The 15,845-nt window shown below is 49.3% G+C and overlaps 6 protein-coding genes across 6 annotated transcripts; 5 read left to right on the top strand and 1 right to left on the bottom strand.

Moving 5' to 3' along the window:
- Positions 1-581: 581 nt before the first annotated feature.
- Positions 582-1,944, top strand: EsH8_VI_001180 (uncharacterized protein; the record flags this gene model as incomplete). The annotated part of the gene is made up of 2 exons (XM_083272433.1): positions 582-825; positions 878-1,944. The coding sequence occupies 2 exons, from the start codon at positions 582-584 to the stop codon at positions 1,942-1,944; spliced, it is 1,311 nt and encodes a 436-aa protein (XP_083127607.1).
- Positions 1,945-2,533: 589 nt separating this feature from the next.
- EsH8_VI_001179 (acyl-CoA dehydrogenase family protein) lies at positions 2,534-3,912 on the top strand (the record flags this gene model as incomplete). The annotated part of the gene is made up of 2 exons (XM_083272432.1): positions 2,534-2,610; positions 2,667-3,912. 2 exons carry the CDS (start codon positions 2,534-2,536, stop codon positions 3,910-3,912), a joined length of 1,323 nt encoding a protein of 440 aa, XP_083127606.1.
- Positions 3,913-7,309: 3,397 nt separating this feature from the next.
- Positions 7,310-8,176, top strand: EsH8_VI_001178 (uncharacterized protein; the record flags this gene model as incomplete). The annotated part of the gene is made up of 2 exons (XM_083272431.1): positions 7,310-7,507; positions 7,568-8,176. The coding sequence occupies 2 exons, from the start codon at positions 7,310-7,312 to the stop codon at positions 8,174-8,176; spliced, it is 807 nt and encodes a 268-aa protein (XP_083127605.1).
- A 960-nt stretch (positions 8,177-9,136) lies between these two features.
- EsH8_VI_001177 (ASST-domain-containing protein) lies at positions 9,137-10,690 on the top strand (the record flags this gene model as incomplete). Its single annotated transcript, XM_083272430.1, has 1 exon — positions 9,137-10,690. One exon carries the CDS (start codon positions 9,137-9,139, stop codon positions 10,688-10,690), a length of 1,554 nt encoding a protein of 517 aa, XP_083127604.1.
- A 1,746-nt stretch (positions 10,691-12,436) lies between these two features.
- Positions 12,437-14,282, top strand: EsH8_VI_001176 (cytochrome P450; the record flags this gene model as incomplete). The annotated part of the gene is made up of 5 exons (XM_083272429.1): positions 12,437-12,802; positions 12,875-12,977; positions 13,049-13,117; positions 13,180-13,758; positions 13,840-14,282. The coding sequence occupies 5 exons, from the start codon at positions 12,437-12,439 to the stop codon at positions 14,280-14,282; spliced, it is 1,560 nt and encodes a 519-aa protein (XP_083127603.1).
- A 304-nt stretch (positions 14,283-14,586) lies between these two features.
- Positions 14,587-15,514, bottom strand: EsH8_VI_001175 (glutathione S-transferase; the record flags this gene model as incomplete). Its single annotated transcript, XM_083272428.1, has 3 exons — positions 14,587-15,022; positions 15,082-15,403; positions 15,454-15,514. The coding sequence occupies 3 exons, from the start codon at positions 15,512-15,514 to the stop codon at positions 14,587-14,589; spliced, it is 819 nt and encodes a 272-aa protein (XP_083127602.1).
- Positions 15,515-15,845: the final 331 nt, after the last annotated feature.

The raw sequence follows: 15,845 nt of genomic DNA, 5'->3' as shown, positions 1-15,845 counted from the left end.
CATTCATCAATACGGGGAGTGCATGTGCCAACTTGCCCACATCAATTACCCCCACGAGTCGACTAGCTGCACCTGCCACCACCTGCGAACACGCATCCCGTCGGGGCTAGCGGGGCGGGGGGCTCGGGGCACCTTCTGACTGGATTTCAAAGCGCCGTTATTCTGACGCGCGCAATCAGAAAGCTTAACAGGCTTCGCTGTGGGTTCTAGAATATGTTTGTAACAGTCAGGCTTGCAGGGTAACCCTTTATCTCATCCCCAGGTTTACCTGAAATGCAATCATTTTGGTAAGTTAGGCGGACACATTTGACAACCGTCACAACTCCCTCCCTGCAAGTGCGAACTCTATCCAGCCTCAATGCATAACTCACAAGCCGCGCAACTGAGGGTTGTATGGCCAAAATCAAGGCCCTTGGGGATTTAACAGGCCCCAAGAGACGAGTGTAGTCGGGTATCCAGAGAGATGCGGCCTTGAAAATGTGCTCATATTCGTTGATCGTTGGAGCTCATTCTTGCTTTCTTAAATCTGTTGGTCCACGTTGATGTACAGCACGCGCAACTCCCGGCAATCCAAAAGCAAGATGACGATTACCCAGCAGAACGAAAACAGCTCTACGAGTCTAGCAGACTTAATCAAGTTTGTAAGACTGAAATCCCCCTACTATGCGAATTCCTGGGAGTCTTGCTGGACAGGCAAAAACGCTGCGGTCTCTTTGAGGGACTTGCCCATTGTAGACCATGAGTCTTTTTGGCAATCAAACACTTGTCTGAACAGCAAAGTTATAACTTCCAAGCAGAAAGACGGCATCATATTCAAGACAGGGGGTGAGCATTCCTCAATATTCCTTTCAAACAATCAACTCACGTCTCCTCCCAGGCACAACCACGCACCCCAAAGTATCATTTTACAATCAAGAAGAACTCCATGGCATATCGATACAACTGGCCGAGTGTCTACAGCGCTGCGGTGTTGCTGAAGGAGACACGGTTGCCAATCTATTCTATGCCGGCGACCTCTACGGGAGCTTCTTGTTGCACATTTTATCAGTCTATCACATCCCTGGCGGTGCCATTCAGCTTCCAGTGGCTGGACATGTCACCCTGGAATCGATGGAGAGGCACATCGTCGAGTTTGAGGCCACCGTCATCCTCGCTACCGTCACAACCATGTCACAATTAGCCGAGCGCGTCCTCAGCTCCGGAGGAACGCACCTGTCAGTACGCTTGTTGCTGTTCTCCGGTGAGGCGTTTTACGACGATCAAGCCGGGATACTGAAGGCGGCATTTCCGAACGCAACCATCAGATCCGTGGTATATGGCTCCATGGACTGCGGGATCATCGGTCTTCCGCCAAAACCCGAGCACTACACGCATGATCCTCGGCTGCACCAAGTCAATGACCCCAATGTTATTATCGAGATCATCAACGACGCCGGCGAGGTTACGACTACACCAGGCGAGGCGGGGAGTCTGGTTGCGACGAACGTGGAGCGCCGGTTGATGCCCATTATCCGCTACCCGTCTGGAGACCGGGCTGCGTGGGTTGATCCTGCCTTGGGCCTTTTCCGCATTCTCGACAGGGATCGCACGGCCATTCGCATTGGGCCTGTTTCCATTGACTTTGTGGACCTGAGACGAGTAGTTTCCTCGGTGCTCAAGGACCGGCCGGTGGGCAGGATTCAAGCCGTCGTTACGAGAGAACATAGGAAAGACTTGTTGACACTGAATATCACCTTCACGCCGACTACAGAGGAAGAGAGTTTACAGCTGCAGTCGGGACTAAGGGAGGAGCTGGGTGTGGTGCGTCCGATGTTTCGGGAGCACGTCGAGAAAGACCTCGTCAACCCGTTGCATATTAAGTTTATCACCATGCAGGAGCTTGTTGTTAATCCGAGGAGTGGGAAAATAGTGGAGGTGCAGGACCTTAGATCTACTACAGTGTAACATGCAGCCATGATGTACCCTGACGAACAATTCATGCATATCTGCATATTGCGTGCGTACGGAGTAATTGGTCTTTTATTTGAGCAAATGTGTTTAAACCCTTGCTATTCTAAGGGTCGTGAGTATTAATAAAAACAAGCTTTCGGTCTCGCCAATGGGAATTGCGCGTAGATCATGTAGTCTCGGAATGTTGTAAATTACCTCAGGTACCTTTGGCATTGTCACCAGTTGCCTCACCGAACCGACCTTTCTATCCGAGTTGGGGTTAGAATCCCGTCGGCCCGGGTGGACCGACCAACACTCGGGAGTGGAGCAGGATCGTTTACTGAGCAATCGCTGTGGCTTTCCTGACTCGTGTGACCTCGCTCTTTGTATTGAACAAGGCGTTTTTGAATCAGACTTCAGGTAAGATGTTGCTGCAGCCACAAAGTTTACTCCATGCTAACGCCCTCGTTGCAAGCATCTCCACGCGTCCCTTTTTCTTTCAAAGTGCTCCGGGGGCTAGCGATCATTAATCTAAGCCCCTCTCCCTCGCATCTCGTCATCAAGAACCCCGCACGACCACGATAACTAGCAACAGAAGCACAACATGTCCGACACAGCTGCTAACAAACCGACTCCAATTAGCTCAAATAACGGGCGCATGGCGACAGGCAGCCTTTCTCCGTACTATCCCGATCCTTTCTCGTTTGTTTGAGCTGGCATCTAACGGCCGTCTACAGGTGGGGCGAACCGGCTTGGTTCAATGCCCTCGAGAGCCCATACTACAATGACTCTCATAGGAGGTTCCAGGAGTACGTTCGGCATTTCGTTGACACCCACCTGCTTCCCCATGCACAAAAATGGGAGGAAGCTGGGGAAGCTCCTCTGTCAGCTAGACTGAAGTTCGCGAAATCCGGGCTGGCTTTCCTTGATGTCCCCAAGGAGTATCGGCCCAGGGAGCTTATGGAGATCGCAGGCGTCCCGTTTGATCAGCTCGATGTATTCCACGAGCTAATCTTGATGGACGAGATGGCCCGCATACCAAGCGGAGTTCCCCTCGCGCTGGCAGGGGCTTCAAATGTGGGCGCCCCGCCCATCTTCGCCGTGGGCACGGAAGAGCAGAAGAGACGATGGCTTCCTGGTCTCTTCTCCTGGGAAACCAGCTTCTGTCTCGCAATCACGGAGCCAACAGCCGGTAGTGATGTGAGCGCCATTCGCGCGACGGCAAAGAAGACTGCTGATGGCGCCTTCTACATCGTAAATGGGCGCAAGAAGTGGGTTACGGGCGCGCCGTGGGCAACTCACATGACCACCGCTGTCCGGATGGGTGAACCGGGGCGAAGCGGCATCTCTCTGTTAGTCGTTCCTTTGAAATCACCTGGCATCACTATCAGGAAGATTCACAACTCAGGACACAACGCCGGCGGTTCTTCTTGGGTCATATTGGAAGATGTGAAAGTCCCGACCAACCACTTGCTGGGAAACGAGAATGAGGCATTTCCAATAATCATGCGCAACTTCAACAAAGAGCGCTTCATTCTGGCTGTCGACTGCAACAGGCAGGCTCGAATCTGTCTTTCGGAAGCACTGCAACATGCTCATGATCGAGAGACATTTGGAAAGCCGCTTGCTACTAACCAAATCATCCGCCATAAGCTCACAACACTTGCGCGCGAAATCGAGGGACATTGGGCATGGTTGGAGCAGATTGCATACCACGTCAAGATCCACGGTTGGCAAACGAAGGATGTGGCAAGCAGAATAGCGCTGGCAAAGATACAAGGTGGCAGGGTGGTTGAACAGGCTGTCAGAGAGAGCCAGCAGATCCACGGTGGAATGGGCTTCGAAAAGGGCGTGACTATGACTGAGCAGATTTCAAGAGACTTGCGCCTAAAAGTCATTGGCGGTGGGAGCGAGGAAATCCTTAGCGACCTTGCATGGCGGGAAGAGCACAAGCGGGCTTCAGATCGAGGCGCGAAACTTTAGTCGCAAGAACGGTGCAGGAAGAAAATGCTTAAACAAAGTTTATGTAGCCCTAATTTCCCCTTATGGTAGAGTTTTCAGAGTCAGGTCTGGACTTATTTATGTCTTCGCTCGGGTGAAATGGATGTCTCGGATCAATGAAACTGCGAGTCATTGGAACTCGGACGTCAGGGCTGCGATCTGACACGTTCGACGACAGATGGAGGGTGTGAGGCGATCCGAGCTTGACTTCGGGTGCCATCTGAGCTGTTGGTGGAAGACCTGATGAATACGGTAATTTGGGATTAGTCTAAAGTCGGGCTCAAGATTGGAATGTCAAAGTCTAATTACTACTCTAAATCGGCAATCGGTACGATTTGGCTAGTTAGTTATCAGATGGACTCTGGCTGGCAACCCCGAACAACCCCGAACCCCTGCTCTGCCGGCAACCTCGGGTACTGAACGAAACTCCACAGCTAGCTAACTACCGAACCCCTCACCTGTCATTTTAAATCTTGCTTATCAAACTTCTCTACTCACCTCACCCCACAAGCTGTCGACACGCCTGCCATGACTTACAACAGTGTCAAATCCCACCCTGAGTACGAGCACTTAGCATCCATTCCCTGGTGCGCTAAAATTCTCGAAAGATTTGACTCTCCTTCAAACATCGTCCAAATCTCTGAGAACAGAACCGTCCTGCCAACAAGAGAGAACCAATATGTTGGCGGAACCCTCAACACTCCTGATACCATCGCTGCGTGGCTGATCTTGTATCCACGGCCTCAAGCACCAGACTGGAGGGTTGATGAGCTTTGTTCACTTATCACTTTTAAGCATGGGTTGATTGGCTTTCCCCAAACGGCGCATGGAGGGGCTGTCGCACTGGTCCTGGATGAAGTCACGGGGATACACATCGTGGCACAGAGAGCGCCAGGAACCGAGCCCAACAAGAACTTTAGAACGGCCTACTTGAAGACTACATTCCTCAAACCAGTTCCTGCCCCAGGAACTGTTCTTGTCAGATCAAGAATTGCCAAAGTTGAGGGGCGGAAACATTTCGTCACAGCACAAATAGAGAATGAGCATAGCGAGGTGTTGGCAAAAGTGGAGGTTTTATATATTTCACTAAAGACTAAGCTTTGATACTTGCTCCATTACATGTAGCCACGATACAATTGGTTTGGTGGGCGTGTAAACAATATTGCTCGGTTGAGATGATCGGATTCTCATTGAAGGCCGTTTCTCCATTTGGTTTATCTGCAATAGCTGTCGTCTAGGGCTGCGTCCTCTGGACATGGACGTAATTCCAATACCCATATCAGTAATAGCTCTTTCTACTGACGTTGTCATGGTTAATGGGATGAATGGTCTCAGCTTTGTTGAACCAGTTATTGTGAGCAAATCTATTTGACACATGCTACTGATCTAGATATGGCTGGCATTCATCTGCATGACCTCGTAATAACCAATAGAAGTGTATGGGTTGTCAATTTCGGGGGAGCTTATTGCAATCTAGCGCAATTGGACTCCAAGTCAACTATGCTGGGCGTTGCGGTAGCGGTAGAGCAATATGTGGCAGAATTGCAGCAGAAGGGCGGGGAAATCTTCACTACCCAGCACCATTTTGCCAGGTGACAAGTAGCCCACTCAACATTCGTGATGGTTTCTTTCTGTATGTCTATTTGAGCACCGAATCCCGAAGCCCTGAATATGGGACTCATTTTGAGTGATTCGGAACAAATCATACCTGACCTCGTAGCATTTTATATCCTGAAGCTACATGATTTGTACATGCATGGCTCATTGGAACCTTTACCATGTCCACAGTGTTCCAGAGATCTTGTTTGAGTTTTTCAACCCACTCACCGCACGTTCTAGGAGTCTTTGAGAGCCTTTGGGGTGCTTATATGTCGATATATGTTAACAAACTACCCATCAGCCACCGATTCTATCGGATGACAGCTACAGTCGTCGTTAAAACACCAAACTTTCGGTGTATCATATTATCCGGAATATAAGAGGTCGTAGTGACTGCTTTCAGGGGTTTTGGTAAATAAATCAATATGGCGCTCTGATTGAAGACGTTTTCTTGGCGGAGGTACTGTGAAAAGAGGATGTCTGGGCCCAATATGATCTTGTCAGGGGAATATAGTATAAGAATTAGTACAGATAGTATCTTTTGGTGGAACTAATTATTGCCCAACCGCTACTAAATCTAGACTTAGGATATTGTACCGGTCTTCCAGAGTGTGGAATCTGTATCAAAGCTGCGAAGATTACAACCCTCGTCCAGGAATGATCGCCGCAAAGTTGCGGTCGAGGAAGAGTTTTTGAACACAAGCGTCTTCCTACTAAATTTAAACCTGAATCGCAGATTCGTAATTAATTGATTGAGTTTAGTGTATAGTAAATAGGCAGAAAGAATACTGTTATTTGCCAATACGTCCCACAGTCAACCCGATCACAATGATAATGCACTTGCACGCCTATGAACCAATGAGTTCTGCAAGCTTCCGAGACTGATCGATTTACTGTTGCTAAGTCACATATTCAAAAAGCTTAAATAGGTCAAAGTTGCGCTGATTCCTTCGCTGATAGCAGAACGATTTATGCATGGTTGATTAGGAGCTGATGATTGGCATGTCTCATAAATGTGATGAGCTTCGTTGACCAAGCGATGCGATGGCCTATTGTTACTACCGACATGGCAATATATGATTGTGCAATCCAACCATATCTATTGGCTAAAAGAAGACTGAAGAGGAAGCAACGCATCTCTTCTTTAGAGTTGACGAAAAGAAAACATCCGTGAACTAGCATATTGAAGGTGAGTAGCAAGCTGCAGTGTTGCTAGATGAACATGAGATTTGTCAGACGATTGAAAAATTCGACCACGTAGCAATACAATTTAAATGACGTATAAAGTCCACCATTCTAACACACTGTTGTTTGTCAAGAGTCAGGGCGTTTTTCAGATGCTATGTGGGGGTAATGCGAGCTTTGTCGTGAAGCTTTCATTGGAGGAAATCTTTGGTTAGTGAGGAGAGCTGGAATAGTCTACGCAATAGGCGCGACCGACCCGCCTGCACGACCAGGCCAGACTCTACTAAGGGAAACGTCCATTCAATTCTTTACTCCTTAGGAACTTCTCTGGCTGATAAATCATGAAGAGGCTTACAAATTCCGGGAGCCTCTGTCGGTACTTGGGTGATAGATATTCAGGAGTCTTTGAGCATGGAAGCCAATGGAGTAAGTAGGTATAAGAAACCAAAGTTATCCGACCACGATAACATTTGAACAAAAAGTCTAGATCAGCAACATCACTGTTCGACCAATTAAATCATTCTTCTTCCCGCACATATTCGACTTGGTCACTACTGATTATTTCATTGACTTCTATCACTTTCCTTCAACAACAATGTCTCTGCCGTACAAGAAAGTCCTACTTGTCGGAGCGACTTCCGGAATAGGTGCGGCATTGGCAGATAAACTCGTCAAAAACGGTACTTTTGTCATCGCCGCCGGCAGACGAAAGCAGAACCTTGACGATTTCATCGCCAAACATGGAACCGATAAGGCTGCCACAGCCGTGGTTGACATTTTGAAACTTGACTCGGTATGATTGTATCTGTGCAAACCAGCTTTTATCAGAGACAGGTCTAACCCTCTCATACAGATCCCCGAATTCGCTGCTTCAATTGTCAAGGCTCATCCTGATCTTGACTGCGTCTTCCTCAACGCTGGTGTGCAACGAGGAGTCAATTTCACGGAAGCCGAGACCGTGGACTTGGACATAATCCACGATGAGCTTCTGGCCAATTATCTTTCACACGTCCACCTTACCAAAGCTTTCCTCCCTCATCTTTCTAAGCAAAACAAACAAGCTGCTCTTTTATACACGACTTCACAGCTCGCCCTGACACCGATGACGCGCTGCCCCAACTACAGCGGTTCGAAGGCCGCCATGCACAGTTTTATTCTCGCACTCAGAGCCCAGCTGAGAAATGCTTCCTCGAATGTCAAGATTGTGGAAGTCTACCCGCCAGCTGTGCAGACAGAGTTGCATGACGCAAAGAACCAGCCAGACTTGAAGAATGGTCATGCAATCGGCATGCCAGTTGACGAGTTTGCCGATGAAGTCTACCAGAGATGGGTAGCGGGCGAGGAGCAGATCCCGGTAGGAACAGCAAAGCCCATGTTTGAGGTATTTGAGAACAGAAGGCAGGAGTATTTTGGCACTTTTAATGAGGAGATGGACAAAGTATTGGTGGATTTCACGGCATAGTCTGCTAAATTATTTGTCTATCGACTGTATTAAAGAAAAAACATTCTGATGACACATCTTGGCCACAAAGCTGCCAGTGATTGCTTAAACAGTTTTATGTCTGTTGGTATCACAGGATACCCGTACGGGTGGAAGATCAATCGTAAGAGAAAAACTGGTGCTGTATTCTGTAGTTGTAGACGTAGAAGGAAGAAAAGAGAGGCAGTCAGCGGAAGCAGCAATTGTGAAAATATCACCGTTGGCGGCCCGGAGGTAGAATCTCCGGGCCCGATTGTTGCTGCTTCCCGCGGGCTGACCGCCTGCCCGTATTCTAGCTGGGCAATCCAACAATGTCCAAAGGGAGGAAGCACCTCCTTGGTAGACGCGGTTGGATTTCTGCCAAGTTTTGTCATTGATTAGTCTGGTTTTTGAAAAGTGATATTTGCTATCATGTTGGCCAATGTGTAATTTCTGATTTGAATATTTCAAAGTGATCCCTGGTCTGATTTTTTTATACGTGAATTTGCATCTGCAGCTTCAGTGACACGACCAGTAAAAATGATCAAAGCATGCCTTTAGTGCTTCCCATGAAAATTGTAGTGCGCTCAGATCCAAGGACACTCTCAGTCATTTTGTAAATTGCCTGTCACCTGATATCAATAAAATCCACGAGTGTCACCTTCAGTAGACCCTAGAAATAATGTTGTAGGAGTAACGAAGAATCGCCGTAAGACCTGGACCCTACCTTGGCCGTGTTCGCCGGTCAGAATTATGGATCCTTTGCTGTCAGTCGGCGCCGCTGTTGCGGTGGGTTAGGTGGATCGCTCGGCTGATCGTGGTTGGCCTGTGCTTAACTCCGTCAGTCGCCACTTTCTTTCCTTACATTGACATCACGAAGCAATCGCGTTCTTCGCGAGAATTGCTCTCCCCCTTTAGCTATGTTCAACCTGCCGACATTGACCGAGGTCTGGCATCCCAAATATGGCGACTAAGCTCACGAGAGTGCCATTCATCTGTGGCCGCTGTTATCAATTGTACGGCCGCACTGAACCCCGAATCCGCACAACCCAGCGATTCTACTCCGACCGTTCCCCCGAAGCTGCCGATAGCTCGACGTCCGATAAAGGCAAGCAAGAACCGCAGAAAGAGAAAGGTGCCATGTATCGCAGACTCGAAGAAGCTACAGAAGAAGCTCTCTTGACAGGTGGTCGCGCCGGACGCCGCGCTGTGGAGGACGCCGGATTCTCCGAAGAACTTAAGGAGAAGCTGCTCGACAAGCTTCAAACGGCCCAGTTCCGATCCCAATATGCCTCTGCGGTTGCTGAGGCCGAAATATCCAGCGCAGCAGGCGAAGGTACCAGGTCAATGGCTACTGCACAACCGTGGATAGGCGAGGAGTCACAGTCCGATACGGTCCTGCGGATGCTGAATGACGCGAAGAAGCCCCTCAAGCCCGAGCTACGGGGCCAGTACCAGATCCCGCCCGTTGACATGCGAATACGACGGGAGCAAAAGGTTAACCCCGGCCAACGCGCCGCAAATGCCCGCGACCGAGCCACAACATATACTGGGATGGGTTTGAAGGATGACAAGGGACTGAGCGACGAAGAGCGCGAGGCAATGAGGAAAGAGTTCCGGGAACGGTTCATGCCAGGAGCTCGAGCGCTACCGAACACCATATCTGGACTTGCTTCATTGGCGAATGAACGGATAGAGGATGCAATTGCTCGTGGTCAGTTCAAGAACATTCCCCGTGGCAAGGGAGTAGAGCGAGATACGAGCGCCAACAACCCTTTCATTGATACGACGGAGTACATCATGAACAGGATGATACAGAGGCAAGATATTGTGCCGCCCTGGATAGAGAAGCAGCAAGAGCTGGTCAAGGCTGCCAGGGTCTTCAGAGCCAGATTACGAAACGACTGGAAAAGGCATGCGGCGAGGACGATTGCCTCGAGAGGCGGGAGCTTGCAGGAACAAATGCGGCGGGCCGAAGATTATGCACGGGCAGAGGAGCGGCACAACCCGCGCAAGAGGAATGTCGAGAGTATTCCGGTGCCAACAAATACAACCGACGATGCTGTGATGGTACAAATGCGTCGGCAAACAGGTGAAGCTGCGGAACCTCGCGAAGCTGTCCCCAGCACGGCTCCGACGGAGCCTGCGAGGTCGCTTCCACCACCCTTCCGAGACTCGGATTGGTTGGAAGGAGAGCGTTCATACATGACTCTTGCTATCGAAAACCTCAACTCGATCACACGATCTTACAACCTCATGGCGCCAGATCTCGCGAAGAAGCCCTACTTTTCCCTCGAGCGCGAACTCTCAGCGTGCTACGCCGATGTGGCACCACTTGTTGCGGAAACCATCAAGGAGAGGGCGACGAGGCCGACAAAGCATTTGTTCGACTCATCTGGCCCGGGCAAGACGGTCATCTTTGACCGTTTTAGTAAGGAGGGCCAATCGGCCAAGGTCTACGATTCAAAGGCTCCACATTATGGATTCAAGGAGATGTGGAAAGACATTTGGAGCTGAAGACTGTGGGAGCTTTGGAACAATAATCAACGTTTGTTAGGCCTGCAACCTCTAAACCTCGCCATGATTTAGAAGAAAACCGGCATCATCGTTAACATACCTCTTCTCTGGCATTTCGTTCACCCTAAATATGCAATCCCTTAACCAAATACTCGTAGCGCAACCCACAAGTCCTGCCAAAACCCCATTCCCGCAGCATCATTTTTCAGCACCAGACGACGGAAAAGGCCAGAGATGAAACTCGAGAAATCAATGTAAAGAACATGTAACACAAGGTATATGATGCCATCATCGGCTCAACTACTGACTTGGCTCTGTATAGTTTTCACACACTCAAAGAAGTGGTCGGTGCTCCTCGACTTAAGTGGCGATATGCCGGCTCACCAGCAAACTGGTTGACGACTCGTCGCGGTTGCGCGCACCAACGTACAAGGCCACGTTCGTACCATACCATTATTAGTGCTTTTCAGAAGGTCACATATCTGTTCCGACGCTCGTAGACAGAATTTAAGGGACGAGGCAGCCACCCTATTGGCCAAGAACGTCTGGGTCTATCAACAAAGTGGAAATTCCCACTACGCAATCGAATTGTGGCGTCTTATTACCCATGACTTCAGTCGGTGTACAATAGCATTATTTGCTACTCCAGATCAGTTCTACACTTATGCCAAGCAATGCAAGGGTCATAGACTGTAAGGTCGACTTGAGACAGTCCTACGGCGGAATCCACTTGACACAGCTCAGCTTCACGCCTCATCATTTCACAATAAACCATACACTAATTTCAGGGTTCGGAGTATCTTCATTTAGTTATAAGGACTGATCTTTTCGACCTTTTTATCGTCGACGTTTATGAACGGATGGCAAATCGTGGCGTCGGCTTCAGACGAGAACACCGAGAATTGGGGTTAATGAATGTGAAGTGGTGAGCCAGTCTCTTATCAATTGCGACACCATGCTACCCTGGTGTCTCTCTGTGATATTCGTTCGTGCTGGAGGTGCCGAGGAAGTGAAGGTTCGCAATCCATAGCTGAGGTCGGTTCCTGTGGGAAACACAGGTGATGCTTAAGAACTTTGTGCTTAAATCCTTTGCGCGCGAAGAATTCAACCAAAATTGTTCTATCGAAAAACTCGCTAACTTCCCACAACATGACGTGATCGAGCCAAGTCCAGCAATTGACGTGGTCAATCTTAATTGTAACTACTTTCGTCAGTAGGTGCGCAGGCACGCCTCATCCCACCGGCTGTAAGAGACACAACCCCACAGACAAAATCAGGGACTTGCAATTAAATTACTAAACCAGAAACTTTGTTTTATGGAAAAATCATAGCCAAGGCTGGCAGTTGAAACGACCGCAATGCTGTTAAACGGGGATCGGTTTGACGAGCAGCGGGATATCCCGTCCACCGATCTTCCGCAGCCCGAGAGGCCCGGTCTTACTTTCTTAGAGCAGCTGATTGGCTAGCAACTCCCGAACGGGATGCTTAGTCGGTGTACCAGCGGAGTCTTGTGAGGCGCGAAACTCCTCCGAGGAGTAAGACTATGTCTGTATATCGGACTTTGTGGACATTCTCAGTCCGCTAGATCGGTGCTTCGTCGCACTCGTACCAGTCCGATAGCCCGCCCAGGGCGTGCCTGAAGCAAGTATATGTCGTTGTAACCACCCTTGAAGTATGCCAAACATCCAAAGAATACGATTACCATTTCATTTATTGAGAGCATTTATCATGAACAACATATCCACCATGGAAGCCCTGACAAATTCCTCGTCTGGGAACGCTCCTACGGATCATCAGTACGATGTTCAACCATTCTGGTACTTAGTCAGCTCATGCGCATCAATAATTCTTCTGTCGCTCTTTTGGACGAGGGACCGCAGTACCAAGCTCCCATACCTCAACCCCAAAAAGCCATTTGAATGGTCTTCGGATAGAGCTGTCAGAGACTTTGTTTTCGATGCACGGGATAAGCTGTATGCATCGGCCAAGAACTTTCTGGGAAAACCCTTCCGCGTCTTGTGTGATGTTGGCGATGTGGTTGTTCTACCCCCGGACATTGGCCAGGAGATTCGGAATGACAAAAGGTTCAGCTTCGCCGAAGGGCTTGTGGAGGTAAGTAAACAACCCGCAATAGAGGAGGGTTTGCCATTATGTGGCTAAGTACTGACAAGTTGGGACCTGCAGGACTTCCAAGGGAAATACGCTGGATTCGAGGCCTATAAGGAAGCTTGCCATCCAACTGAACGAATTCAGAATGTCGTTAAACTGAGATTAACGAAAACTTTAGGTAGGTTTTTGGCATACTGTCAAATCAATAGGGAACATCCAGGCTTATACTCCGTAACTGCACCTTTATAGGAAAGATATCAAACATCCTTTCAGAAGAAGCCGAGACTGTCATACAAGAGACATTGACTGACTCCAATGGTGAGTGAGCCCCCAAAAGGAGTGCCTTGATAGATCCCGAGCTAACACCCGACGACTTGAAGAATGGCACGACTTGGTCCTAAAAGAACAAATTCTTAATGTTGTGTCCCGGGTAACATCCAGGATATTTGTCGGGAAACATCTGGGTCGAAATCAGAAATGGCTACACACCGTTGTCGGTTACGTTGAACTGAGCATCCATGCGATGCAGGAACTGCGGTTTTGGCCCAAGTTCCTCCGCCCGGTCATTGTATGGTTTCTGGCTAAACCCACAAAGCTTCGCGCGTACATCAGAGACGCGGAGACGCATGTATTCGCGGAAATCAAGAGACGCCAGGAAGAACCAGAACCCATCGAGTACAACGACGCCATTGAGTGGTTTCAGGAGATGGCCAAAGGACAGAAGTACAACCCTGCAGTCTCGCAACTGATTCTCGCTGCCGTCGCTGTCCACACTACCGCCGACCTTATCGCGCAGACGCTCTATGATATTATTCAGCACCCCGAGCTTATTCAACCCTTGCGAGAAGAGATCATACAGGTCATTGGCGAGGGAGGGTGGAAGAAGACATCTCTTTACAACCTGAAGCTCCTGGATAGCGTTCTTAAGGAAAGCCAGCGCTTGAAACCCAACCAAATCGGTACGTCTCGTCCAGGGAATCATCCCCCCATTGTTCCCTAGCATATCGCCGATGACACTTACTAAATCGTGCACGTTGTAGTGGGAATGAACCGCCGAGTCATGACCGACGTTCAGCTTCAAGACGGCACCAAGATACCCCGGGGTAGCGCCACCGTCGTCTCAGCAGAACGTATGTGGGACCCCGAGATCTACGAAAACCCACTGCAGTTTGACGGCTACCGCTTTTACCGAGAGCGCGGCGGTCCCAATGACGCGGCGAGCCAACTTGTGAGCACGAGCGTGAACCACATGGGATTCGGCCATGGCATGCACTCTTGCCCTGGTCGCTTCTTTGCAGGAAACGAAGCCAAGGTGGTGCTGGCACACTTGTTGCTCAAGTACGATTTGAAGTTTGCGCAGGGCGAGACGCCCAAGCTGGCAGAATTCGGTTTCACTTGTGAGGCGGACTCTACCGTCAAGGTATCAGTTCGCAGAAGAACCGAGGAGATTGACCTTTCTGTCGAGAAGATCTCCGAAGAGTAGCCCATAATAGAGGTTAACTCTGGTTGGAAAGAGGTAAATTAACATGGCCGACAAGTTGCATTTTTTTTGTTTTCTTTTTTTCTAGGTTGCTGTATGAATTACGTTCTCTGGCTTGTTTCCTTATGTAGCTAGTTAGAATCCCAAGATCAATCGAAATCATCTCTTACTTGTAGGCGTTAACACTAGTGTAATCATGTATTTATAACTTGGAGCTATGGACGATACTTAGGCTTAAGTCCTGATGACCACCTGAAGGTAACTTGTCCCTTGGCAATATCTGATAAGAGTTGATAAGCCAAACTTCTCAAGGCGATGTATAAACATAGCCATACGCTTGTTTGGCTGCCTCGACCTGCTTCTTTACTTCGGCCTCCTTCTCAGCCAGCCCTTCCTCACCTTCCTGTAGCCTTCTCTCCAGGTAGGCAACAGATGATGCAGGAGCAGATGGAATCTGGATGCCTCGCTGAACAGCGGGTCTTTCCAGGCATCTGTCCAGCCATGCCTTCACGGATGGGAACTGGTAGATGTCTACACCAGCCATAGGGGCACTCTGTACCCAGCCAATCATCGAGATATCCGCAATGCTGTACCGGCCACGGTTGGGACCGACGACAAAGTCCCGGTCAGCAAGGTGTGTGTTGAGGACGCCGAACAATCGCTCGGTCTCCCCAACATAGCGTTGTGTGGGGTATGGGATCCTTTCCTTTGCAAATCTGACAAAGTGGTTGGCTTGGCCTTGCCTAGTCGCGGTATTCTCATTAATATCAATACTGGGCAGCTACATGACGCATGAACTCACATGGGACCCAGGCCGCCGTGCTGCCAACCAATCCAGGACTCGGCTCTAGTGTAGTCGTTTTCCGAGGGTGCAAAGGAGAATTTGTGATCCGTGTCGTATTTACGTGTAAGGTAGCTCAGGATCGCGCTGCCTTCGAAAACAGCAAGTTGCTCATTGTCATGGTCGACAATGACGGGTATGCGACCATTGGGGTTCAACGTAGTGAACCAAGGCTCCTTTTGAATGTTCTGCATGATGTTGATGCTTTGGACCACATATGGGAGTCCGTATGCTTCTTTCAGCTCCTCGAGGATGATGCTAGCCTTGTAACCATTGGGCGTACCTCGAATAACCGTTAGCAAGATGGGTCAATGTAAAGGCTTGCAGACCAACCAAATGTTAGAAGCTCGATGCCCTTCTTGGCTATGAGACCTGTGGGACGCGCTGCAGCCATTGTGACGCGGTGACCTCGAACAAAGAATTGGAGAGAAATAGGCAGAACTTCGATAGGACAGTGAGTTGATGGTACGGCAAGTTTAGCTCGGCGCAGAAATGTATGGAGCAACTGATTCCTGTTATATAGTAACAAGATACGAAGTTGCAATCCGTGTATGGAATGTTGTAATCACAGTCGGATAGACGGAACGTGGTTGGCACGTCAGGATTGCTAATGCAGACTGGCTGACAAATGTTACCCACAGGTGTTCAATGACGATGAGAGGCGGCCGGGGTCACCACTGAGGTGATGACACGAGCCGGGCTTACTAAGAACCCCCACCCTCCCC

The sequence above is a fragment of the Colletotrichum jinshuiense genome, chromosome 6, assembly GCF_051148585.1.
Source record: "Colletotrichum jinshuiense chromosome 6, complete sequence".
Classification (NCBI taxonomy): domain Eukaryota; kingdom Fungi; phylum Ascomycota; class Sordariomycetes; order Glomerellales; family Glomerellaceae; genus Colletotrichum; species Colletotrichum jinshuiense.
This window is presented reverse-complemented; position numbering and strand designations above follow the sequence as displayed.